Source organism: Dermochelys coriacea, chromosome 8, assembly GCF_009764565.3.
Source record: "Dermochelys coriacea isolate rDerCor1 chromosome 8, rDerCor1.pri.v4, whole genome shotgun sequence".
NCBI classification, from domain to species: domain Eukaryota; kingdom Metazoa; phylum Chordata; order Testudines; family Dermochelyidae; genus Dermochelys; species Dermochelys coriacea.
Genome location: NC_050075.1, coordinates 107,510,681 through 107,536,863, shown reverse-complemented (window position 1 = coordinate 107,536,863; position 26,183 = coordinate 107,510,681). Strand labels below are relative to the sequence as shown.

The following is a 26,183-nucleotide window of genomic DNA, read 5'->3' as shown; positions in this document are numbered from 1 at the left end:
ACACTTTCCTCTGCCCTAAGGCCTCTTCAGAAGGGATTACACGCCCTTTCTCTGTAGTGCTGTTAACACGAACTCTTGAGTAACAGTACAGGCCGTGTCCAGCTGATGACTGCTCTCCCACTTCCTCTTTTCTGTTCATTCATTAGAAACAGCAGTTGCCCTCCTGTGCTGGTGGAATGTGATCTGGAACATAATTGTGCTAAACTTTGGCTGACTGATGGAATTGCCGACTCCAGGCTGTGCGTGACTGGGCATGCCAATATCTCTGAGAGCTAAACCCCATGCCATGGAGTACGGATTGAACACTTGTTCTCCCGCTCCACGCATCTCCCTTCGTTGCTTTGCACAGAAGGCTTTACCCACTCCAGACTGCAATCTTACTCTCTTTTGCTCACCTTCATCATGTTTCCAAATACCATAACACTGTAATCTCATCGCTTCTGCTCATTCCTCTCTCAGAGGCCCTGAACGCCCCACCTGGCTTCTGGTAATAAAGACTAGCTGTAATTGAATCTTGCAACATTGACAGTAATACATTAAATACAAAACGTGACACTGAAATAATGTTAAGGGACTGGTTTTTAAACCAACATCATTCTATGTCTGAAACTCTGCTTTTCATCTCTTGCCTCATGGTGCGGGGTATCAGAGGGGCCTGCAAACAATGGCGGATTTTGCAAGCTGCAATCTCTAAGCATAATGGGGCAGGTCAAGACAGCATTTTTCTGTCTTAACGAATTTCCTGGCTTTTGTCAAGTTGGTTCCAAACACTCAAATACAAAACCTCACTCTATAATAATGTTACTTTTATTTCTCGTCTTTCACAGTGTTTGGAGAATTAGTGCAGCACACACGGAGGGCTTCTTCAGAGCAGGTGAATTCGTGACTTGTGTTTTAAATTTTGTAGTCGTCATATCTCCAAGAGTCTCCATTACCATGAGTAGTCATTTCCATTGCACAGAATCACTGAAGGCTGTCTGTTCCTGCACTTTTTTAGACTGGCTTGCACATGTCAAGACATATACAGCGACAGTCATTAGCAGAAGAGATTGGATCCTCCTAGGCCTGGATTGGTGTGCATGATTGTGATCCCGCACGCGTGTGAGCAGAGACTAAGTGTGGGATAAGGTTAAGTGTGAGGAAGTAATCCCAGCTTTGCTCCTCCAGCCTTGGTGTCACCTGCTGGGGAGGAAACTGCTTTACAGCTCTAACTCCAACATGACTCCCTTCCTCTCTACCTCCCTTCCCAAGCATTAGAACACAGTAACATAAGAATGGCCATACTGGGTCAAACCAAAGGTCCATTTAGCCCAGTATCCTGTCTTCCGACAGTGACCAGTGCCAGGTACCCCAGAGGGAATGAACAGAACAGGTAATCATCAAGTGATCCATCCCCTGTCGCCCATTCCCAGCTTCTGGCAAATAGAGGCTAGGGACACCATTCCTGCCCATCTTGGCTAATAGCCATTGATGGACCTACCCTCCATAAATTTATCTAGTTCTTTTTTGAACACTGTATAGTCTTGGCCTTCACAACATCCTCTGGCAAAGAGTTTCACAGGTTGACTGTGCATAGTGTGAAAAAATACTTCACAGGAGTAATGGCGAACATGACAATAGATATCATATATCAGGGATACCATATTTCATACCAAATACTTCACAGGAGCAATGAGTGTCATGTGATAACAGATACTATATTTCGGGGGAATGAATGTCTGATGCCATTGATACTTCCTCCTCCCGGGGTCAACCCTACCGATGACTATTGGTATTAACACTGTTTCTATTACTGCTTTGCCACCATGTTTCCAGCACACTCACCACTACTCCAGGAACCAACAGCTCCAGCTCTGCTCATTCTCAGCTAGATTACAGTTCCAAAAGGTATCCAACAGACCTGCCTTTCCCATGACATCTGATGAACCAGACAACTGTTATTCTACTCAGACCATCCCTTAGCACAACCCACTGAATCACCTAGCATAGTCCAAACTGTAAGGAACAGCCCAAAGAAACAGAAAAGCAAACATAGGAGACCAGATTCCAGACCTCTAACATCTGTAAATTGCATAGGACCACTAGCTGGACATAGACTAGAGCCAGACAGCACATAGCAACATGAACTAAATGTGATGCTGATCAACAACAGGCTCTGCTGCGAACAAACCATACACTAGCGCATCAGCAGTGAGGCACCCAGCATAGCCTGCATCATCGAGACCTGACTGGATGACACCATGAACCCTGTGCAAGTTGCCTTGTCTCCTCAGGATACTTGGTACATCACAGACCTACGCAGGACAAGAAGGCAAGTGGCACTGTGTTAATCTTCTCTGCAAATGTCAAATCCAAGAGAGATACCTGAGGCAAGACAACTTTATTTGATTTCATTCATCTGATAATAGAAATCAGAGCCAAAGCTAACATAATTTTTTATGCTCAGGTACAGATCACCATACACTGAAAGGGATTAATGAAGGCACTCACTGGAACCTTATTAGCGAAGATTTTGAAATACCCCAGACTTGTTGTCCTGGGAGGTCTCCACAATCATACTGACAAGGCTGCACATGCAAAAGCCCTTCCCTAGGACTTAATGTGGGTCATCTCTGGTCCAACCCACGCAGCTAGTCATACCTTTGGTCTAGATGTCAAGACTGCAGACATCACAACCCAGCTGCTGTCTTGGACAGACTATCACCTTATTAACACAGTGGTCAAAGTGCTTCCAGCTCCCAGGCAACAAGACAGACCAATGAACCTGATGTGATCACAAAAACTCATGGACGGAACAAATTTCAAAAGCTGCTAAATGACAGCCGCACTCTGCCCATAGGTTGAATAGCTGAGGAAGGATGGTCCACCAGTTAGAGAACTAGCCTGGGAGCTCGGAGACCCCGGTTCAGTTCCCTGCTCCATCTCAGACTTCCTGTGTGACCTCTGGCAGGTCACTCAGTTGTTCTGGCCTTCTGTTCCCCATCTGTGAAATGGGGATAAAAGCACTGCCCTTCTTCACAGAGGAGTTATAGGCTAAATACATTAAAGATTGGGAGGTGCTTAGAAACTATGCAGGTGGGGAGCCATATAAGCACCTTAGAGGACCTCGTGAATCATTATCATTGTACCCTAGCCTTGTCCATTGACACAGTGGCCTAAAATGGCCCCTTCCTTCCCATCACCTATGCAGATTTGCTTGGTTTACCAACACTATGTGACAGATAAAGAGAGCATGGAAACTCAAGCGATGATAGTAGAAAACAAAGGCTGAAACAGACAGGATCAAATATAACAAATGTCTCCAAGTCTGTGGTGAGGCCATATTACAGGCCAAAAGAATCTTCTTAGCCTCCAATGAAGCTGCCGACTCCTGCCCCAAGGAGCTATCCAGGGTAGTAAACCACTTCATCAATTATGAGTGACCACGACCTGCATCAGCACCAAGTGTGGCAAAGAACTGTCATACTACTGCAGTGAAAAGATCATTCAGGAAGCCTTCTCAAACACCTGCAGCCAACAACCCCCTGCATTACAAGCATTCAGTACAGTCACTTATTGAGAAGAGCTGGACTCCCTAAAGGAGTCTGTACCCAAGACCTGTGAATCTGACCATGCCATTCCTTGCTTGTGAAAGAGAGTCATGAACAACTGTTGCTACTTCTGATCAAAATAGCCAACCCCTCATTCAAAGAAGGAATCTTCCCTTCCTCCTTGAAACATGCAGTAGTCTGACCAACACTGAAGAACCCCACCCTGCGCTACATCTGTTTTAACCAACCCCCGCCCAGTGTCAAGCCTGCATTCCTGAGCAAGCTCGTAGAGAAGCTAGCCAAAGGCCAACTATAAACTCCTCTAACTGAAGCTAACGTTCTAGATCTGGCACAGTCTGGACTCAAGCCAGGACATGGAACTGAAACCATGTTAGTGGCACTGATGATTTGTCAATAGATAGAGGGCAAATCTCCATTCTCATTCTCCTGGACCTCTCTGCACTGCACTTTGACACTGACCATGAAATACTTCTTTCTCAGTTGAGAGGTGGCAGGGGTCCACATTAATGCACTAAATGATTTGATTTCTTCCTGGAGGGACACACCCAAAGAGTTGTAACAGGAAATTGCACCTCCACCAATAGACCCCACTCTTGTGGAGTCCCACAAAGAACAATTATCTTTCTCCAAGTTCTTCTCAAAATTTACATGCAACCATTAGGTGAACTGGTCAGATGACATGGACTCAAGTGCCAACAATATGCAGATGAGACACAGCTCTACTTTACCCTAAGAGGCTCTTTCTGGTGGTAGGTTCTTGCGGCTCTCCTGGAGCAATCAGAGACTGGGTGGTAGGTTTGGGGAAGACATTCCACCAAGGCAGAAGCCTCCTTTCACAACTTAACTAACTACAGTCACGAAGGCCTGTTACCCAACAGCAGCAGTTTGCAAACTTCCTTGCACTGCGACCCCCTTCTGACAACTCAAATTACTACATGACCCCGGGGGCAAGGGGACACCAAAGCCTGAGCCCACCCAAGCCCTACCACCCCAGGCGGAGGGGCCAAAGCCAAAGCCCAAGGGCTTCAGCCCCAAGCAGGGGGCCTGTAACATGAGCCCCGATGCCCAGGGATTTAGCCCTTGGGCTTCAGCTTTGACCCTGGGTGGTGGGGCTCGGGCTTCGGCTTTGGCCTCAGGCCTCAGCAAGTCTAACGCCAGCCATGATGACCCCGTTAAAATGGGGTTGCAACCCACAGTTTGAGAACCCCCCTGTCCTACAGTATTACTGTAGTGCCATGGGCTGGTAACCTCCTCCTTAAAATCAGAGCTACCATCAAAGCTGCTTGTGCTAGAGCAGAACACTGGGCAGAGCAGGACAAAAAGGGAGAGCCTATAACCTTCTTGGGAACAATATATTACCTTTGATCTCATACAGCTGCAAAGATCTACTCAACGTCAGAGAAATCTGTGGTTAGTCTGTGACTAAGTAGACCCCTATATCTCTTGGATTAGCTGCTGTTCTCACTCAGCTTCCACCTCGTAGTTCTCTGATATCAGAACCCAAGAATCCAACAAAATCTGGCAAGGTATAGACACTGGATGCGTGGAGATTCTAGGTGCAGAAGGCCCTGGGAACATCAGCATTGAGACCAATACCTCACATACAGACAGAGAGCTGATCGGGTGCAGATGCTGCCATTGATGAAACAGTACTTCAGTTCTGTCAATTTCTGAGTCACCGCAGGGTAGAGTGTGATCTAGTGATAATGTTGTTATTGGGAATGTTGTTATTTTGAAGCCGTCCACCTTTATGGCTGGGGTCCAAATTGGGTTTCCTTTGGAATGTCTATCAAGGGCTTCAAAGGAGCCACTCAGAAGCAGCAGATTGTCTCATCAATGCTCTGTTCCAGGAGCCCAGATGCATCAGCTAGCCCAGGATTCTGGAAGGAACTAACTGGGATGTTCACAGGGCAGCAGCTTGAAGGCTCAAGAAGGGGCTTTTTTGTCAGCCTGGCCCTACCGCTGTCTGTGAGGCCCAAAATCCGTCTAGACCTTGGGTATTCCTCCTGTCTCATGCTAAGAAGCGGAGACCTTGTAAAACAATCCTGCACAGATGGTATCTTTAGAGAAGAAATCTTTCAGCTTTTCCTCTTCCAGCCAACCATTCATGGCACAGCCTGCCATACTGAGTGAGGAACGGAAGTGTGTCGTTTGCAGGATTGGGTTAATCCTTTTACATACCGTTCCTTACATTGCTTCACCTCCCTGGAGCTTGAGGAACCTTCAAGCTAATTTGATTTTTGACGGGATTAATATCAGCAAGAGATGTGAAGTCAGGCTAGGACAAGCCTCCCCCTCTCCCTGCACTATCAAACCAGGCAACTTCTCTAATGGAAGGGGATGAGGAGCAGAATGTACATCTGGGGCTGGTTGGGAAGAGATCTCTTACATAAATTAACCTTTCTCTTCATGCTTTTCTAAGTGCTGGTATCTCGAGAGCTGAGTCAGTTATTCTGGGGGGCGATGCTGGGTACTTATCAGGAGTTTGTCAGGTTTGGTCAGTCTCCCATTAGCTATTTTATTATCAAATCTAATCCTGAGTACATCTGGACCTGAAAAAACAGAGCAGGAGATAGGTTTCATGCCAAAACAAATAAGTTGTGTGTCTGTTTATTTTAGAAATCTGATTTTGGAGGCTATATGCTGCCTTTGTAATCTTTGCAGACTCAATCACACCAGGAGGTGCAGCTAGCAAGAGACGTTAAGAGTAACAAGAAGGGTTTCTTCAGGTATGTTAGCAACAAGAAGAAAGTCAAGGAAAGTGTGGGCCCCTTACTGAATGAGGGAGGCAACCTTGTGACAGAGGATGTGGAAAAAGCTAATGTACTCAATGCTTTTTTTGCCTCTGTCTTCATGAACAAGGTCAGCTCCCAGACTGCTGCACTGGGCAGCCAGCATGGGGAGGAGGTGACCAGCCCTCTGTGGAGAAAGAAGTGGTTCGGGACTATTTACAAAAGCTGGATGAACACAAGTCCATGGGGCCAGATGCGCTGCATCCAAGAGTGCTAAAGAAGTTGGCGGATGTGATTGCAGAACCATTGGCCATTATCTTTGAAAACTCATGGCAATCCGGTGAGGTCCCGGATGACTGGAAAAAGGCTAATCTTTAAAAAAAGGGAAGAAGGAGGATCTGAGGAACTACAGGTCAGTCAGCCTCACCTCAGTCCCTGGAAAAATCATGGAGCAGGTCCTCAAGGAATCAATTCTGAAGCACTTAGAGGAGAGGAAAGTGATCAGGAACAGTGAGCATGGATTTACCAAGGGCAAGTCATGCCTGACTAATCTTATTGCCTTCTATGATGAGATAACTGGCTCTGTGTATATGGGGAAAGCAGTGGACATGTTGTTCCTTGACTTTAGCAAAGCTTTTGACACGGTCTCCCACAGTATTCTTGCCAGTAAATTAAAGAAGTGTGGGCTGGATGAATGGACGATAAGGTGGATAGAAAGCTGGCTAGATTGTCGGGCTCAACGGGTAGTGATCAATGGCTCCATGTCTAGCTGGCAGCCGGTATCAAGTGGAGTGCCCCAAGGGTCGGTCCTGGGGCCGGTTTTGTTCAATGTCTTCATTAATGATCTGGATGATGGTGTGGATTGCACCCTCAGCAAGTTTGCATATGACACTAAACTGGGAGGAGAGGTAGATACGCTGAAGGGTAGGGATAGGATACAGAGGGCCCTAGACAAATGAGAGGATTGGGCCAAAAGAAATCTAATGAGGTTCAACAAGGACAAGTGCAGAGTCCTGCACTTAGGACGGAAGAATCCCATACACAGCTACAGACTAGGGACTGAGTGCTCGGCAGCAGTTCTGCAAAAAGGACCTAGGGGTTACAGTGGACGAGAAGCTGGATATGAGTCAACAGTGTGCCCTTGTTGCCAAGAAGGCTAACAGCATTTTGGGATGTATAAGTAGGGGCATTGCCAGCAGATCGAGGGACGTGATCATTTCCCTCTATTCGACATTGGTGAGGCCTCATCTGGAGTACTGTGTCCAGTTTTGGTCCCCACACTACAAGAAGGATGTGGAAAAATTGGAAAGAGTCCAGCGAAGGGCAACACAAATGATTAGGGGACTGGAACACATGACTTATGAGGAGAGGCTGAGGGAACTGGGATTGTTTAGTCTGCAGAAGAAAAGAATGAGGGGGGATTTGATAGCTGCTTTCAACTCCCTGAAAGGGGATTCCAAAGAGGATGGATCTAGATTGTTCTCAGTGGTAGCAGATGACAGAACGAGGAATAATGGTCTCAAGTTGCAGTGTGGGAGGTTTAGGTTGGATATTAGGAAAAACTTTTTCACTAGATGGGTGGTGAAGCACTGGAATGTGTTACACGGATACATAGATACTAAGGTCAGAAGGGACCATTGTGATCATCTAGTCTGACCTGCACAACGCAGGCCACAGAATCTCACCCACCCACTCCTGCGAAAAACCTTACCTATGTCTGAGCTATTGAAGTCCTCAAATCATGGTTTAGAGACTTCAAGGAGCAGAGAATCCTCCCTCAAATGACCCATGCCCCATGCTAGAGAGGAAGGTGAAAAACCTCCAGGGCCTCTTCCAATCTGCCCTGGAGGAAAATTCCTTCCCGACCCCAAATATGGTGATCAGCTAAACCCTGAGCAAATGGGCACGATTCACCAGCCAGATACTACAGAAAATTCTTTCCTGGGTAATTCAGATCCCATCCATCTAATATCCCATCACAGGCCATTAGGCCTATTTACCATGAATATTTAAAGATCAATTAATTACCAAAATCACATTATCCCATCATACCATCTCCTCCATAAACTTATCAAGTTTAATCTTAAAGCCAGATAGATCTTTTGCTCCCACTGCGTCTCTTGGAAGGCTATTCCAAAACTTCACCTTACCTGGGGAGGTGGTGGAATATCCTTCCTTAGAAGTTTTTACGGTCAGGCTTGACAAAGGCCTGGCTGGGATGATTTAGTTGGGGATTGGTCCTGCTTTGAGCAGGGGGGGTGGACTAGATACCTCCTGAGGTCCCTTCCAGCCCTGATAGTCTAGGATTCCATGAATGTGCATACCATGTACGTGACATTCCCTCTCTCTGGAGTGGGGCTTTTCCTTCTCCCTCTAGTTCCTACTCTGCTGCTCCTCATGAACAACAAAAGATCCAGACTACAGCAGAACTCTTATCAGTCTGTGAGAGTGTCTTAGAAAACCCCTGTGATTCATGAGAACTGTAGGCTGCATACAGTGCTCGGTGGCTGTCAGTCTCACTTCTTGTTGCATTCTTACAACTTGAAACAGTGTCTCTCATCCTCATGCATTTTCTCCTCCCCTCACAGGCACTTGGTCCTATCCTGTTCTGCCTCTTTCTTGTGCCTCCCTCATTCAAGGGCTAGCACTGGCTACCTCTTCCTCCACTCTCACTCTAGTTTCTTCCCTCACAGGCATTTAGGGCTAGATTAAGTGTTTGCCTAAAACCAGCATATAAGGACAGGCAGATTTGTTCAAGATGTTGGGCCAGATTTTGCTCTGACTTATACTTTCTGAAACACCACTGATATCAATGGTGGTAGATGAGGATCAAATTCAGAATGTTATAACATGAAATATATGGCAGAATGCGGGTAAAACAGAGAAGGAGACATACTATTCTCCCCCCAAGGAGTTCAGTCATCATTGCCATCAGAATTTAGTCAAGTATGTAGGAAACTGGATGAACACACACACGCTGTTACGTGACTAGGTCAGCACCTGAAACAGACAAAAAAACAGTCAAAAATAGCATTGCCATTTTGTTGCCCAGTCACCCAGTTTTGTGAGATCCCTTTGTAGCTCTTCGCAGTCTGCTTTGGACTTAACTATCCTGCGTAATTTTGTATCATCTGCGAATTTTGCCATCTCACTGTTTATCCCTTTTTCCAGATCATTTATGAGTATGTTGAATAGGACTGATCCCAGTACAGATCCCTGGGGGACACCGCTATTTTGAGCTCTCCATTCTGAAAGATGACCATTTATTCCTGCCATCTGTTTCCTGTCTTTTAACCTGTTACTGATGCAGGAGAGAACCTTCCCTCTTATCCCATGACTGCTGACTTTGCTTAAGAGATGTTGGTTAGGGACCTTGCCAAAAGCTTTCTAAAAGTTCAAGTACACTATATCCTCTGGATCACTCTTGTCCACATGTTTGTTGATTCCCTCAAAGAATTCTAATAGATTGGTGAGACATGATTTCCCTTTACAGAATCTTTGTTGACTCTTTCCCAACAAGTCATGTTAATCTATGTGTCTGATCATTCTGTTCTTTACTTTAGATTCAACCAATTTTCTTAGTACTTAAGTTAAGCTTAGTGGCCTGTAGTTGCCAGGATCACCTCTGGGACATTTTTTTAAAATTGGTGTCTCAATAGCTATCCTCCAGTTATCTGGTACAGAGGCTGATTTAAGTGGCAGATTACATGCCACAGTTAGTAGTTCTGCAATTTCATATTTGAGTTCCTTCGGAAACCTGGGGTGAAAACCCTCTGGTCCTGGTGACTTACTACTTTTAATTTATCAATTTGTTCCAAAACCTCCTCTAATGACTCCTTAATCTGGGACAGTTCCTCAGATTTGTCACCTAAAAAGAATGGCTCAGGTGTGTGAATCTTCCTCACATTGTGTACAGTGAAGATCAATGCAAAGAATTAATTTAGCTTCTCCACATTAACCTTGTCTTCCTTGAGTGCTCCTTTAACACCTTAATTGTCCAGTGTCCCCACTGATTGTTTGGCAGGCTTCCTGCTTCTGATGTACTTACATTTTTTTTTTTTGCTGTTTTGCTAGTCTTCCTAGTTGGTCTTCAAATTCTTTTTTGGCCGCCTAATTGTGCTTTTACACTTGTCTTGTCAGAGTTGATGCTCCTTTCTATTTTCCTCAGTAGGATCTGACTTCCAATTTTTATTACTTGGCAGGGAAGTCATGCTGGTGGGATCATTAAATCATGTTCCAAATGTGTTCATCCTTGTTGTTTTACAACTTTGATGCTCTAGGTTGGTTTGCTCCTAATTAGAATTTCTGATGTTGCAAGAAACTCTTTTTAATGGACTCTGAAGATCTTTTGCAGGCATTTACTTTGGAATGAGTTGATCATCTTATCAATTTCTGTTGTAGATTTTCATGACTCTGCTCCATAAAGTAGGACAATATCAGCTCAGTGTGCAGCAGTGGTCAGAAAGGCTAATGAAATGCTCAGAACTATTAGGAAAGGGATAGTAAATCAGGCCAAAATTCTCGTAATGCCACTATGCTCCCATAACTTGAATACAGTGTCCAGTCCTGGTCACCCCATCTCACAAATGATACAGCGGAATTGGAAAAGGTTCAGAGAGAGAGGAACAAAGGTGATCAGAGGTATGGAAAGACTTCAATACAAGGAGAGACTAAAAAAATTAGGTCTGTTCAGCTAAGAAACTAAACGATTAAGAGGGGATATGTTAAAGGGCTATAAAATTATGAATGGTGTGGAAAAAGTGAATAGAGACGTGTTATTACTTTTTTCCACAAACAAAAACCAGGGAACAGCCAATGAAATTAATAAGCAGCAAGTTTAATACAAATAAGAGGAAATACTTTTTCACAGAACACACAATTCATCTATGGAACTCACTGCTATGGAATGTGATGATGGCCAAAAGTATACTGGGTTCAAAGAAGAATTGGATAAGTTAATGATTGGTAAGTTCATCAATGGCTATTAGCCATAATGGTAAGGGATGCAATCCCATGCTCAGGGCAATCCTAAACTTAGGAAAGTATACATATAAAATGCATCCGATGAAGTGAGCTGTAGCTCACAAAAGCTTATGCTCTAATAAATTTGTTAGTCTCTAAGGTGCCACAAGTACTCCTTTTCTTTTTGCGAATACAGACTAACACGGCTGCTACTCTGAAACATATAAAATGAAGTATCAGAGGGATAGCCGTGTTAGTCTGGATCTGTAAAAGTGGCAAAGAGTCCTGTGGCACTTTATAGACTAACAGATGTATTGGAGCATAAGCTTTCATGGGATGCATCTGATGAAGTGGATATTTATCCATGAAAGCTTATGCTCCAGTATGTCTGTTAGTCTATAATGTGCCACAGGTCTCTTTGCCGCTTATATAAAATGAAGGAATCTAAATTAGCTGTTACCACTCAAGTAAGAGGTCTTGGAGTCATTGTGGATAGTTCTCTGAAAACATTCACTCAATGTGCTGTAGCAGTCAAAAAAGTGAACAGAATGTTGGGAATCATTAGGAAAGGGATAGGTAATAAGACAGAAAATATCATATTGCTTCTATATAAATACAAGGTATATCCACATCTTGAATACTTTGTGCAGATCTGGTCACCCCATCTCAAAAAAAATACATTGGAATTGGAAAAAGTACAGAAAATGGCAACAAAAATGAGTAGGAGTATGGAACAGCTTTCATACGAGGAGTACTCTTGAGGAAATTCTGCGCCAAAATATTAAAAAATAAGCACCAAAAACTTAGAAAACTAATGGTGATCGGGAGAGGGCCCGGACGACTGGAAAAAGGCTAATGTAGTGCCCATCTTTAAAAAAGGGAAGAAGGAGGATCCGGGGAACTACAGGCCAGTCAGCCTCACCTCAGTCCCTGGAAAAATCTTGGAGCAGGTTCTCAAGGAATCAATTTTGGAACACTTAGAAGAGAGGAAAGTGATCAGGAACTGTCAGCATGGATTCACCAAGGGCAAGTCATGCCTGACTAATCTAATTGCCTTCTATGATGAGATAACTGGCTCTGTGGATGAGGGGAAAGCAGTGGACGTGTTGTTCCTTGACTTTAGCAAAGCTTTTGACACGGTCTCCCACAGTAATCTTGCCAGCAAGTTAAAGAAGTATGGGCTGGATGAATGGCCGATAAGGTGGACAGAAAGCTGGCTAGATTGTCGGGCTCAACGGTAGTGATCAATGACTCCATGTTTACTTGGCAGCTGGTATCAAGTGGAGTGCCCCAAGGGTTGGTCCTGGGGCCGGTTTTGTTCAATATCTTCATTAATGATCTGGACGATGGCATGGACTGCACCCTCAGCAAGTTTGGAGATGACACTAAACTGGGAGGAGAGGTAGATACATTGGAGGGTAGAGATCCCATGCACTGCTACAGACTAGGGAATGAGTGTATAGGAAAGGACCTAGGGGTTACAGTGGATGAGAAGCTGGGTATGAGTCAACAGAGTTGTTGCCAGGAAGGCTAATGGCATTTTGGGCTGTATACGTAGGAGCATTGCCAGCAGATCGAGAGACTTGATCATTCCCCTCTATTCGACATTGGTGAGGCCTCATCTGGAGTACTGTGTCCAGTTTTGGTCCCCACACTACAAGAAGGATGTGGAAAAATTGGAAAGAGTCCAGCGGAGGGCAACGAAAATGATTAGGGGGCTGGAGTATATGACTTATGAGGAGAGGCCGAGAGAACTGGGATGATTTAGTCTGCAGAAGAGAAGAATGAGGGGGGATTTGGTAGCTGCTTTCAACTCCCTGAAAGGGGGTTCCAAAGAGGATGGATCTAGACTGTTCTCAGTAGTACCAGATGACAGAACAAGGAGCAATGGTCTCAAGTGCAGTGTGGGAGGTTTAGTTTGGATATTAGGAAAAACTTTTTCACTAGGAGCTTGGTGAAGTACTGGAATGCATTACCTAGGGAGGTGGTGGAATCTCCTTCCTTAGAGGTTTTCAAGGTCAGGCTTGACAAAGCCCTGGCTGGGATGATTTACTTGGGGATTGATCCTGCTTTGAGCAGGGGGTTGGACTAGATGACCTCCTGAGGTCCCTTCCAACCCTGATACTCTATGATTCTATGAAAAAAAAATAAAAATTCTGCATGCAATATTTTAAAAATGTGCAAAATTCTGAATATTTTATTAGTCAAAGTAATACAATATAATCTCACTGGTTTCAATTATTTCGGTAATTTATTTAAACTACAATACAATGGATGGAGAAAGGGAGTGGGATGCCTTGAAGGAAATCGCCAAACCCCCGTTGTCTCATAGTAACGTAGCTAGGTTTGAACCTTTATTTCTAGTTTAGTCAAAATATATGCAGCCATATGCTCAGTGTTACATCATAGACAACTGAAGAGCAAGTGAGGGCTGGGAAATCAAACTCACAATTTATATTCGCTACTGACCATCTCCAGAAAGGTCCGTAGCAAACAGTTCATGGAGCAAATTTTGATAGGAAATTTTTTCAGTCCAAAAATTCAGACCAGTTCTAATCACTAAAGCATCATAAGCATTTATGAGGCCATACTGTCCTTTACCCCACTCTGGCAATGTAAAGGAGCCTTAAATCTGTTACACCTGTTTTATACTCCTGGGAGAATTCACAAAGACAATGGGAACAATTCACTAAGCAGGCAGGCTGCTAAATTCTGTTCTGTCTGAGGGGACACAACCTGCCCTACACCTACCTCCTCAGAAACACCCCAAATCCCTGCCCTTCCACGCTGAGCATGCTGCAATTGTGAGCCAGAGGGACAGAGTTTCTCTCTCACATGCACGACTGCCCTGCCCTCCTCCCTCTCCAGCAGTGATTTACATCTCTACCAGCTGCTCCGGATGCCCAAACCAACCTGCCTGTGCTGCTGGGGTGAGGTGCATGACTGCTCTTACGGCTTCCCTTTCCTTCCCTGTCAGAAGTCATTTTTCTCTCAGGAAGCAAAGAAATCTGTGGGGGACATGAATTCTGCACATGCACAGTGACGCAGAATTCCCCCAGGAGTAGAGGAGAAATTATAAGACTGGGACTTTTCAGCTTCAAAAAGAGACGACTAAGGGAAATATGATAGAAGTCTATAAAATCATGACTGGTGTGGAGAAAGTGCTTAAAGAAGTGTTATTTATTCCTTATAACACAAGAACAAGGGGCCACCCTATGAAATTAAAGCAAACAAAAGGCGGTATTTGTTCACACAATGCACAGTTTACTTGTGGACTCTTTGCCAGAGGATGTTGTGAAGGCCAAGACTGCAGTGGGGTTAAAAAAAGAACTAGATAAATTCATGGAGGATCGGTCCATCAATGGCTATTAGCCAGGATGGGCAGGGATGGTGTTCCTAGCCTCTGTTTCCTGGAAGCTGGGAATGGGTGACAGAAATCACTTGATGATTACCTGTTCTTTTCATTCCCTCTGAAGCACCTGACATTGGCCACTGTTGGCAGACAGGATGCTGGGCTAGATGGACCATTAGTCTGTCCCGATATGGCCGTTCTTATGTTCTAATAACAGAAGCTGTAAGTGGAAGACGGGTGGATCACGCCATTATTGCACTGTTCTGTACACTCCCTGATGCTTTGGCCATGGTTGGAGACAGGGTACTGGGCTAAATAGACCATTGGTCTGAGCCAGTATGGCCGTTCTTATGACAGACATAATGCCGGTATTAAAAATTCATAGTTTTATCAGTGCCAGTCATGCTACTTTTTCAAATCTTTTCAAGTTTATGAAAGTTGTTTGCTGCTTTAGCTATTAGTTGCTTGACATCTAGCATGGTGTCACCAACATTGCACATCTCACTCCCTCGATAGGTAAAATGACTAACTTCTTCCAGGGTTTCTCAGTCTACTCTGATGGTTGCTTTTGGGACGTTCAGAGCCATATATTTTGTCTTCCCCTTGTTGCAAACATACAAACTTGTTGGGCTATGTATGCCAAAACTGGGCCTTTTTTCCCATTAACTTGTGTGTTGAACTAAGCAGTGTCATCTGCAAAACTACGGTCATCCAACTGTGCTTTATCATTTGTCCATCAAATTCTTCTGTTGCCTTCTGTGGTTACTTTCCTCATGACAGAGTCAATGACCAGTGCAAACAGAAGGGGGCCTTAGTACATCCTTGTCTTACTCCAGTTGTCACCGAAAACCATTGGCTGATGTCATCACCATCTCTGACTGCATATTCAGCATTACAGTAGTCAAGGATCTGTATGATAATTATTTTTCTGGTATTCAGTAACATGCCATACTATTTAAAGCAAGTGATGACATTTTTCTTGGTTTTTGAATAAATATGGAACAAAGAAAAGAACCCAACCCAATGGAAGGGAGGCCTTATGGTAAAGTTGCCAAAGAAGGGTGGCCTTACCAATTGCAATAACTGGAGAGGAATCACATCACTCTCAGAGCCTAGGGAAATCATGTGTGGCATTCTCCTGGAAGGTAACAAGAAACAAATGAATCTCCAAATCAGAGACAAAGTCTATCTCTGTGTACATTGTCAAAAGCATTCTGGAAATCTGTAAAAATGATCACAAGAGGTGTTGTGTCAGAGAACAACACTGTGGTCTGCACATGATCCCAGTGTTCTAAACCCTGCTTGTTCCTCTGAGTTGGAGATTCATTTGTTTCTTGTTACCTTCCAGGAGGATGCTGCACATGATTTCCCCAGGCTCTGAGAGTGATGTGATTCCTCTCCAGTTATTGCTGTTGGTAAGGGCACCCTTCTTTGGCAATTTTACTCTAAGGCCTCTCTTCCATTGGGCTGGGTTCTTTTCTTCATTCCATATTTTATCCAAAAACACAAGTAAAATTTTGTCACTTAATATAAACATCTCTCCAACAACGATGTCAGCATCTTCCCCATTTTTGCATTGACTGATGACTTTTCTAATGTCTTCCATTGTAATAGCTGCTAAATCAATATCAAACTCTGGAGGTAGGTCTTCATCACATATTTCTAGTAGTTCAATTGGGCATGTTCTATTTGAAACAATCTGAAAATGTGTGAAATAGCAATTTCAGATTATTTAAGATTCCTTAAAAAGTGATGTGCAGAACAGCTGGTCATATGAGTGTGTAGGAGGGGAAGAGCTAGATTATAAGGTTGTCCCAACTTCTGCTTAATAGCCATTTTTCAAAAAGTTTCTAGGGGCTTGAATTTTTGTTTGTTTTGGAGGGTTTTTTGTGCAGATTTAAAAATCCAGCTATTGATGTCATGCAGGTCAGAGCTGTTTCAATGGTTCTGTCCATTTTTACGCAAGGTAGTGCACGGTGCCCTCTAAATCTTTGGGGGACCTACACTGAGAGTGATAGTTAAGAAAATATACATTTTTACAGTGTGCATACACCAATACAGAAAAATGGTTAGTGGGTTTCCAGACCACCATTTTATATGTTTTAAAGCTCGACTCTTTTAAGTGCTCTAAAATGTGAATGGTTACTTGGAGTGCTTTGAAATTTGATGTGCCTCATGAGCCACAGGGTAGTATTAATGATCCAAATTTGGGGTCATTTGACAAAAATGTTCCCAAGTTACAGGCTGTCCCAAAAAATTCAGTTTCCTTTTGCTGCCTTGAGCTGTTAAACTGAGAGGTACTGACAGCTGGATGAATCACAGACTGAGTTGAGATTACTGGCTCTGAACTCACCTTTCAAGTAACATAAGGAAGGATAAATTAATCACAAGCCCCCAAGTAAAGCAAAAGGAGTTTTGGACTGACTGGCTGGAGGTTGTTACAACTGGTGTGTAATTATGTTAATTTTATTTTGGGGGGAATAGGATCAAAGCCTTCTTTGGTCCCTGCTGGACTGACAAGCCCTGCCTGAGGAAAATCCATTCAGAGTGGGTAGCCAACAAGACAATCCTCCAGAGGCCGAGAAGGGCCAAGAGGAAAATGGACCAATCAAGAACCAGTAGGCCAGTTTTGCTCAGAGGCAGAGCTGGGTGAGACTTGCCCAGGCAGGGTCTTGCTCTAAGTGCTGCACTTAAGCGCTTGCATTTTGAAGGTTTGAGGGAATTTTTCTCTTTGTTTAAAGGTGCCGACAACTAATCCTGAGTTACTGTTTTGTTACTTGATTGTTTAGAGACTGATGCCAAGCTTACGGCACAGGCTGCTAACCCTTGCAGGTTAGGGTGGAGAGCATCTGCAGTACCACCCATGGAAATCAGAGGGTTCGTGGCTGACCAGAAAATGTACGGGGTGGCATAGAAACATTAGGAGCTCTGACACCTCTCTGGTTCTCAGAGAGGGCGTATGCCTATTGATCAGGGGTCAGAGGATCTCTCAAACATAAAACTACCAGTGTTTTGGAACAGAAACCCAGTCTGTGATGTCTCTTGCCAGCCCTGCCACAAACTGCCCCTCCAACCATTCTGAAACACGACCAGGAACACCATTTGGCTGTAACGTGGTTGTCCTTTGCTCAAGGCACTGTGTGTAAATCAGGTTACAAGGGGGTGGGGAGTAACAGCAGTAGAAACCTTTGTATACCAGGGAGCGAGCACTTATGGGAGATGTGTTCCCTTGCGGTGGGGGGGCCTTGGTACAGAACTGGCATGCGGGTCAGGTTGGAGAGGGGAGTGAATGGGTCAGGGCATAGCTGGGGAGGTGTGCCAGAGCAGGGGCAGTGGGACCTAGCTGATGTGGGGACAGGCGGGCCTGGTTGGCTCAGTATACAAATTGCAGGAGATGATATGTACAGCTACCTAAATGACTATTAACTCCTACCAACAACACAGCTTTTCATGTTCAAAACCCTTTGTTGTTGTTGTCCTTTAACAGCAGTAGGTGGAATCCTGTGGGTGACGGTGAAGGGTTGTAAAAGGAGGTGAACAGGTCATACATTTTAGTACTGTGGGGTTGGCAGAGTAAAGGTCTGTGTATTAATGAGGCATATTGGGGCATTACTGGAAGAGAGTAGCGTTAAGGTTGCATGGGCAACTAATTAGAGGCAGGCGCAGCTGGGAAGGAACAGGAGGGGCCTGTAAAAAGCCCAGGCGCTGCAAGTAGCAAGGGGGGTTGCAGGAAGGCCGGCTGTAGTTATTCCCTGAGAGGAGGGAGTTCAGAGGCTGGTTGTGCTAGGATCTGAAAGTGGCTGTGTTGCCCTTCTTTCCTAGCTTCACCTGCAGCTTTCATGCTTTTTCACAGCTTGCTTTTCAGTTTTGCATGGGTAGGGTGCTGCTGCTCTTTTAATGTTCGGAAATGAACAGATTTCTGATAGGGTTTGTATACAGTAGAACCTCAGAGTTGCAAACTGACCAGTCAGCCACACACCTCATTTTGAACTGGAAGTACACAATCAGGCCGCAGCGGAGACCAAAAAATTGCAAATATAATACAGTGCTGTGTTAAACATAAACTAGTAAAAAAAAAAAAAATACAGGAAAAGCAGCATTTTTCTTCTGCATAGTAAAGTTTCAATGCTGTATTAAGTCACTGTTCAGTTGTAAACTTTCTCAGGAAAAACCATAATGTTTTGTTCAGAGTTATGAACATTTCAGAGTTACAAACACCTCCACTCCTGCGGTGTTCGTAACTCTCAGGTTCTACTGTACTTCCTGGGAAATGCTCTTGCTGCACTCCATGCTGACTAGTGTTCCCTGCCAGGCCTCTAAATCTGTCCTCAACTCTGGCCTCTCTTGGGAGCTAATATTTCCAGAGTTGCTCCTGCATGGTAGTGTGGTGACCTTTTCCTTCAGACTGACATTGTCTTAGCTGCAGGCCAGTGATTCTTCATCTAGAAAAGAACAAACTGGCTGTTGTCTTTCCCTAGCGGGAATGTTTCCATAGGCTTTCAGTCCCAGTAGTTAAGAGCAAGTTCTCTTTCATTTGTAAGTGGTTCTGGACTGATGGTACTTGTTTGTCTTGGTGTGGCATGTCTCCTGGATCATTTGTAAGTTTAGTGAATGGATAATCCTGATTAGAGAAGAAAAGAACTGCATCTGTTTCCAGTCTCTGTAAACTACTAAGTGCTATTTCACAGCCTCCTGAACCACGTTTGCATTCTTGTGTTTGTGTGGTGGCTCAGATAGTAGCTCTGCATGCATAGACCAAATGTAAGCAGCCACCTATGTAGATGCCCCTTTATCTACTTTCACAATTCACCCTGCACATTCAGATACTCACTGAGTCATACTTGTGCATCTGTATCTAAAATACACCACAAACACACTGGTGCAGCTCTACCTACGTGTACATCTTTGCACCCATGTCGGTGTGAGCACCCACGCTTGCCTGTGCCCTTGCAGGTGGACCTTGACTTTCAAGAAAAGTGCTCCAGGCACTGCTGTGCCCACAGAGGCTTGCCAGAGAGCCAGTCCTGGCAAACGTCAGTTATCCCAGACAGGCTTGTGGTTTAAGTGATTAGGGATTAAGTCTTTGCTGCACACGTCTGTGTTGTCTTGCTGAGCAGCCCCTCTCTACTATATTAATCAGAAGGTCGTTGTTATATGACCATGAACAATTTAGGCTCTCCGTCTACTAACGACTGCCGCAGCAGATTCTGTGTTAAGAACGTGGCAGTGTCTTGTTGGTATCAACTAAAACTTATTGTAACTTGGATAGTTTCGGTGTCTCTGAGAGTCTCCTGACTTGCGGTAACTAAGCTAACCTGGCAGGGCTTTCTAACCTGCTGAGTGGGAAGTGAGTTGCAGATTTGTGAAGTGCCACAGTTGTCTCAGAAAACCCAGCTCCTGCATGAAACTCGCTTTGGTTCCTCTGTGGGTGGATTCCAAGGTAGTAATAAAACTTGACAATAGACCTACAGTTGTTTTCCTTCTGAGAGTATGCAATCAGCACTTGGGCAGTGAGTCCCCAGAGCCTCCTACAGAAAGTTATTCCTCCCCTGGTTCACATTTGTGTGTCTCTTGTTTTGTTTTTCAGGTTCTCCAAGCCAGCACCAATGTTCTTGGATGATTCCTTCAAAAAGTGGGCACGGATCAGGGACTTTGTACCTCCCTTTGGAATTAAAGGACAAGGTATGATGAGACTGTATGTCAGTGGGAGAGCAGATATGGTTGTGGAGTCAGGAAATTTGCCCTGCAATTTTGTTTTGTTTTGTAAACGCAAAGTGATTTGATCTGTTATGCTGTGGTTTCTTTCCAGTTTGAGTACGGCGTACATATGCATGTTCTGAGAGACCAGCACAGCACAGCCAGGGCCTGTGCCCTAGAAGCTGGCGTTTGGGAGCACAGTTAAGACCCCGGTGAAAATTGAAGTGCAGCAGTGCCCGTGTTATGCAGAGCACTCTACTAGTATGTACAATATTCCAATGTCACCAAGGGTGTTGGTTTATAGTAATATAGCTGGTGGCAGGAGCCAAAATGCCCCTTCAGGCACCAAACTGATTTGAAAATCATTCTAATTGGCCATAGACAGAAGGGTGAGTAGCACTGCTTGCCGGTAGGTTTGCAGAGCCCTGGTGTGACCACTGGCTGATGATTATCTCTGTATACGTGCCTACATAGTTAGGTTACTTGTGGGTTCCCTGAGGATCCACAACGGATCCAAAAAACCCACTCAGATACCACAGTGATGGGCTTAGTATAAGAAAGACAGAAAATGTGACCCTTATCATTAGCTTTTATTCCTGTGGCTGTGATATTTGGAGCCGTGTGGCCGGTGGTAGAATATACTGAAAGCAGTGAGAAGAGCGCTTCTCTCTGTGGGGTAGTAATCTGGTCTGAAATCTCCTTGTTGGAGATAAGGCAGGGCAAGTCATATGAAAGCAAACTGGGGCCCTGGGAACATCATAACATGGTGATGATGGTGGGGCACGAGTCCATTCCCATGGCCCTGCCCAACCATTTGGAGTGCTGGTGGCAGGGTAGCTCCCGTCCTCCTTCCTGAGAAGGGCAGGTGTGGCAGCAGGGAAGCGTGGGAAATTACCTACCCCTGTAGCCAAGGTGTGTGCCTATTTGGGTGAGTGGAACAGGCCTGCTTTCATTCTTCTCCTTCCATGCCACAGTTCTCTGCTGGTGAGATGTTGGTGTGCGTGGTCGTTCCCTTCCCTCGAGCAGTGGATCTCAGGGTTAACACCCTATTGACATGAATGGAGCAGTTCATGCCTCTGAGCTATCATTTCAGATTGTCAACAGATCCTGGCAGATGTTGCTGCATCACTTACATGTGGGTCACATTTTCAAGTTTTTTCACAACCATGAGGGCTAGAAATTTCTTTTTTCCTGCTTAAAGTTAAAGCTTTAGATTAGATTCTGAAATAACCGCGAACTGGGGCAGTCTTAGGCATGGCCCTAGGGTGCCTGTGTCTTAGTCGAGCCTTGGAGGCAGGTTCAGTTAGCTGAACATGGCAGTAATAGGAACAAAGAGTCTCTGATCAAAGCTCAGACTTTATTGACCAGGTTCTTCTGACTCGCAGTGTAGTCCTTCTCCCCTCTGGTTTGTATGTTTCCCTCCCAGCTTAGTGAGAAAGTGATTACTGCTGTGTAAATCAGCCACAAGGGATTGCTGTAAAGGCCATTAGAAGCGATAGTGGAAGCACAAGTGGAAATGCTACATCAGGCACAAGAGGGGATCTTTGCTTTAAGCAGGCACACAAGGTGTACAAGGGCAGGGGCAGGCGTCCTGACCAGGCTGGGTATGAGGTTTGAAGATTACACATGACTGCAGCCAGGCCTAATAAAACTCATTTTGCTAAACTGAATCCAAATGGAGAAACTTGCCAGAGAGGGATGACTGAGAGGCTTTGGCAGCTTTTGCTCTGGGTTTCCTGGCTGCTGCCAGCTTGTGTCACCACCAGTGTTATGTAAATCTGTTGTTTTATATTGGATTTCCTCAGTTAAGAAGAGAAATGAGAAATTGCCATTATTTAAATGGCTGAGAGCTGAAGCAATGAGACGGAAACAGCTGAATGGGTTTTTTTAATGCCCTCCTGGGACTAAACTTTATGCCAAGTTTCAGTCTAGAGCAATTTCTGTATGTGGGAGGGATGAATTATAAATCTGTGTAAAGCAGGGTTTCTAATGGCTGTGCTGACAGGCTGAGAGTTCTAGCGATGCGAATGGCGCCCCTTTTGTGTCACACGTCACTTGGAATTCGTGCATCAGTCTGTTCTAGCCATCCCACGGGACACGTTCTGGATGAATTGAGTGACTTGATGATGGGATCAGCACCTCATTAGGGCCTTCAGTCAGAGTACGTCTAATGATATCCAAACAACTGACCTAGGCAGGCAGTGTGGAGATAAGTCACCGTGCTTGTGCAAGCTGAAGACTGTCAGAGCTGTGATGTGCGTGGGAAAGACAGAGCAGACTGGATAGCTCAGGAAATTAGGAGGAGATATGCGTACGTTGAAACTGATAGGGTGGGGTTCTGTTCGGTGTGGTAGGAAGCCCCTTAATGCTGAGAGTTGGAATTTCCCTACAAGATTTACCTTGTGAAAAGTATTGGGTATTTATTGGCACCAGCTCCACCTAGGCTGAGGTCGGAAAGGTTTTATTGAGGACTTGTGAATCTCATCATGGTCTAGTCCACGTGCAGGAGGCTAATTTTTGAAGTAATGTTACAGGAAGGGTTTGCTGTCTTCCTAGTATTCAGGGCATTCCTGGACATTCCTACCCAATAGTTACACTCTGATCTAATTACTTAAAGGTAATGATACAATGGAATCAACAATTTTTCAGGCAGAACCCTTCCATTCTACCTTGTATTATTGAAGCTGCTTTCTGTGTTCCAAGCTTTGAACTCCGAAGGGCTTTTGAATTCATGGCCTTTTGTTCAGTGCTTGTGTCTTTGAAATAAAACCTGTAGCAGGCCCTGTTTCACCTAGTCTCTGGTTTATTCATGAGGGTTCCAATCAGGAACGATCTTGCAGAGTCCTGTGTACAGAGCTGCACTACTTTGGGGTAACATGTCTGTATAAGTTGAGAGTCAAAGGCTAGAATTGGGTCAGAAAGGCACAGGCCAGTGTTACAAGCTCTTCATATGCTATCACATCAACAGAAGGCAGCATGCTGATTATTCTGACACAGTTCAGGAGGAACCTTAATTTTCTGTGAGAAATCTCATTGTAAAGAAGGTTCCATCTCCAGATGTGAAACATTCACTTTGCACACTCCATTGCAGAGACCTCCACATAGGTGCACCAGTAAGATCCCCCTTGCCTCTGGGCTTCACTTCTTAATTTGGCCATAGGTTGTAAAATCCCTCTTCATAGGCCAATGTGCTGAGTCACATCAAGAAGAACAGCTGCCCATAAAGGTCCTCAAGGTGAGTGTAGCCCTGAATAGGTGCGGACCTTCAGAGACTGGGCGTGGCTGTGAGCCCATCATATGTTCTTCATAATCAAGTGGTGAGGCATTGGGAGCCCACCTACCCTGCCAGGAATGCCTGCAGGCTTGGCAGTTTGCAGTGCAAACTTTCCTGGTGATCAGCTACCTGCTAGGTAAGAGAAACACACATGCAAACAGGCTAAGCTGCTCAGTAGTAGACTCGCCATGAATGGTCCCTGGAGCAGGAGGTAGTGGACAAGAACTTTTTCACCTGAGGTACACAGTTGAAAGTCCTGTGGAGAGCTTTGCTGAACAATGAACGACCAGTTCTTTTATACAAGTCATTGGAAATAGACAGTATTGTGGAGAAATCTCTCTGGCACCTCTGCTAAGCAAAGATCCTGACCATGATAGAGACAGAACAAAGTTTGATCCCATTGCCCCAAGTCCCTCAAACTGTCGGAGACAAATATACTTCTCATCTATTTTTAGGGGTGGTTGTCTAGTTACATCTGATCACACAGAGCCAGGACATCTGTTTACATCCCAACCTGGGATCCCTCTCCCTGTATGTCTGGTTCCGAAGAAGGTAGATATCAAGATAGGTTGTGTTTCTGAGCAAATGTGTCCAGTCATAGGTTTTAAGACCAGAAGGGACCACCTAGTCTAATCTTCTGCATAGGGTTGCCAGGTGTCCAGTTTTTGCCTGGAAAATCCATTTGAAAAGAGGACCTGGCAGTGTCCATGGGACCCGATACCAAAAGTCTGGTTACCCCAGGCGGGGGTGAGTGCCAGATCATCAACCCACAACAGCCCCTGCTCAGCTGGGGCCCTTCCTACCTGCATCTCATGGGCGGGCAGGCAGCAGGCACCATGTCAGGCTGCAGCTCCCATTCTAGCCCGGAGCAGAGGGAACCTAGATGAGATGGGGGAGAAGTGGAGAGGATTGAGGGATGAGGAGGTGGGAGAGCAGCGAGTAATGGGGGGGAAGTGGGAGAAGAGTGAGTGGGGAGCAGAGCATCAAGGAAAGAGGTGGAGCAGGGGTGGGGCTTTGGGAAAAGAAGAGGGGTGGGGGCGGGGCCTATGGGGGAAGAGATGGGGTGTGGAGGTATTGGTTTTCAGAACTTAGAAAGTTGACAACCTACTTCTGCATAACACAGGCCCTAGATTTCACCCTGTGATTCCTGCTTTTAAACCAATAATTTGTGGCTGAACTAGACTGTCTTTTTAGAAGGTAATCCAATCGTGATTTAAAGACTCCAAGTGCTAGAGAATTTGCCACATCCCTAGGTAATCCATCCCAAAGTTTGGTTACACTTGCTGTTAAAAACATGCATTTTATTTCCATTGTGAATTTCGCTCCCTCCTTGTAGTGAATTGGCTAAAGCCTGGAAATAGGATGCATAATTGCAAGTTGCAGAATTTGCAGTCTGGTGCAGTCACAGACTCAGATCCCTGATGAGCCATCCAAGAGATCAAGAATTTTTGTATATTTAAATTCTGTTCAATAATTTCTCCTTAATTGGCCTTGTGTTTCTATAAATTTACTTCCCCCACTTCTGAGGTGAAATGTGGTAGCTGTTCTGGGACAGGAAGTGAAGGATGTAATATCTAATTGAAATTGCTACAGTGCTTGGAGGCCGCAGAATGAAATTACCCAGATTAAAATAGCCAAGGATACCGAAACTCTGACACAAAGTGTCCTGGGAACTACTAGTGCTGACCTCTCCAGCGGCACCGCACCCTCTGTGTTATGGCGTTGGTCTAGTATGTCTACACTGCAATAAAAGACAGCATCATGGCTGCGGTTGGCCTGGGGTGCTAATTCAAGCTTGGAGCGTGGGGCTAAAAATTGCAGTATGGGTGCTCGGGCTGGAGCCTGAGATCGGAAACCCCGTGATGCAGCAGGGTCTCAGCTCCTGAGTTCGAGACCAAGGCTGAACCCTGCAAGCCCGAGTCAATTAACCCATATTCTGAGACTTGGTGCTGCCAAGTTTTTATTGCTTGGTAGAGGTACCCTGGAAGTGCCACCTACTGAAAAACTATCACCATTTCCTAAACGGTGTCTAGTATCAGAGGGGTAGCCGGGTTAGTCTGTATCCACAAAAACGACGACGAGTCTGGTGGCACCTTAAAGACTAACAGATTTATTTGGGCATAAGCTTTCATGGGTAAAAAAAACCCACTTCTTCAGATGAATGGAGTGAAAATTACAGATATCTATGCCAGGATCTGTAATTTTCACTCCATGCATCTGAAGTGTTTTTTAACGCATGAAAGCTTATGCCCAAATAAATCTGTTCGTCTTTAAGGTGCCACTGGACTCCTCATTGTCTTTATACAGTGAGTAGGTTTTCCCTTAAGGGTGTTTCCCATCAAGCACTAACTGAGTTCAGCCCCGGGGCTTATTTTATGAGGAATGAGGCGATCACAGCACAGGGTGGCATGGTTCCAGAAATCCTGAGCAGTTTAACTGTTTGAGGTTTTTTTCAGATGAAATTTCTTCTTTTCTCTTCGTACAAGTTTCTGGCAGCACTCCTCTGTTGGCATGGAAGGTTATACTGGGGTGAGTGTGCATGTAGTGTCAAGGGACCTCTGGGGTTTCTCTGACATGTACACGGCTTTATGGGCAGGATTCTTCAGTGAACAAAC

General features: G+C 44.9%; 1 protein-coding gene across 4 annotated transcripts in view; it reads left to right on the top strand.

Moving 5' to 3' along the window:
* The window catches only part of ST3GAL3 (ST3 beta-galactoside alpha-2,3-sialyltransferase 3), a 382,096-nt gene that overhangs the window by 265,208 nt on the left and 90,705 nt on the right, over positions 1–26,183 (top strand). For all 4 annotated transcript variants that reach the window (XM_038414046.2, XM_043490453.1, XM_043490454.1 and 1 more), the window contains one exon: positions 20,185–20,279. In XM_038414046.2, the coding sequence (XP_038269974.1) occupies positions 20,185–20,279 (95 nt within the window). The remainder of the gene's footprint in view (positions 1–20,184; positions 20,280–26,183) is intronic.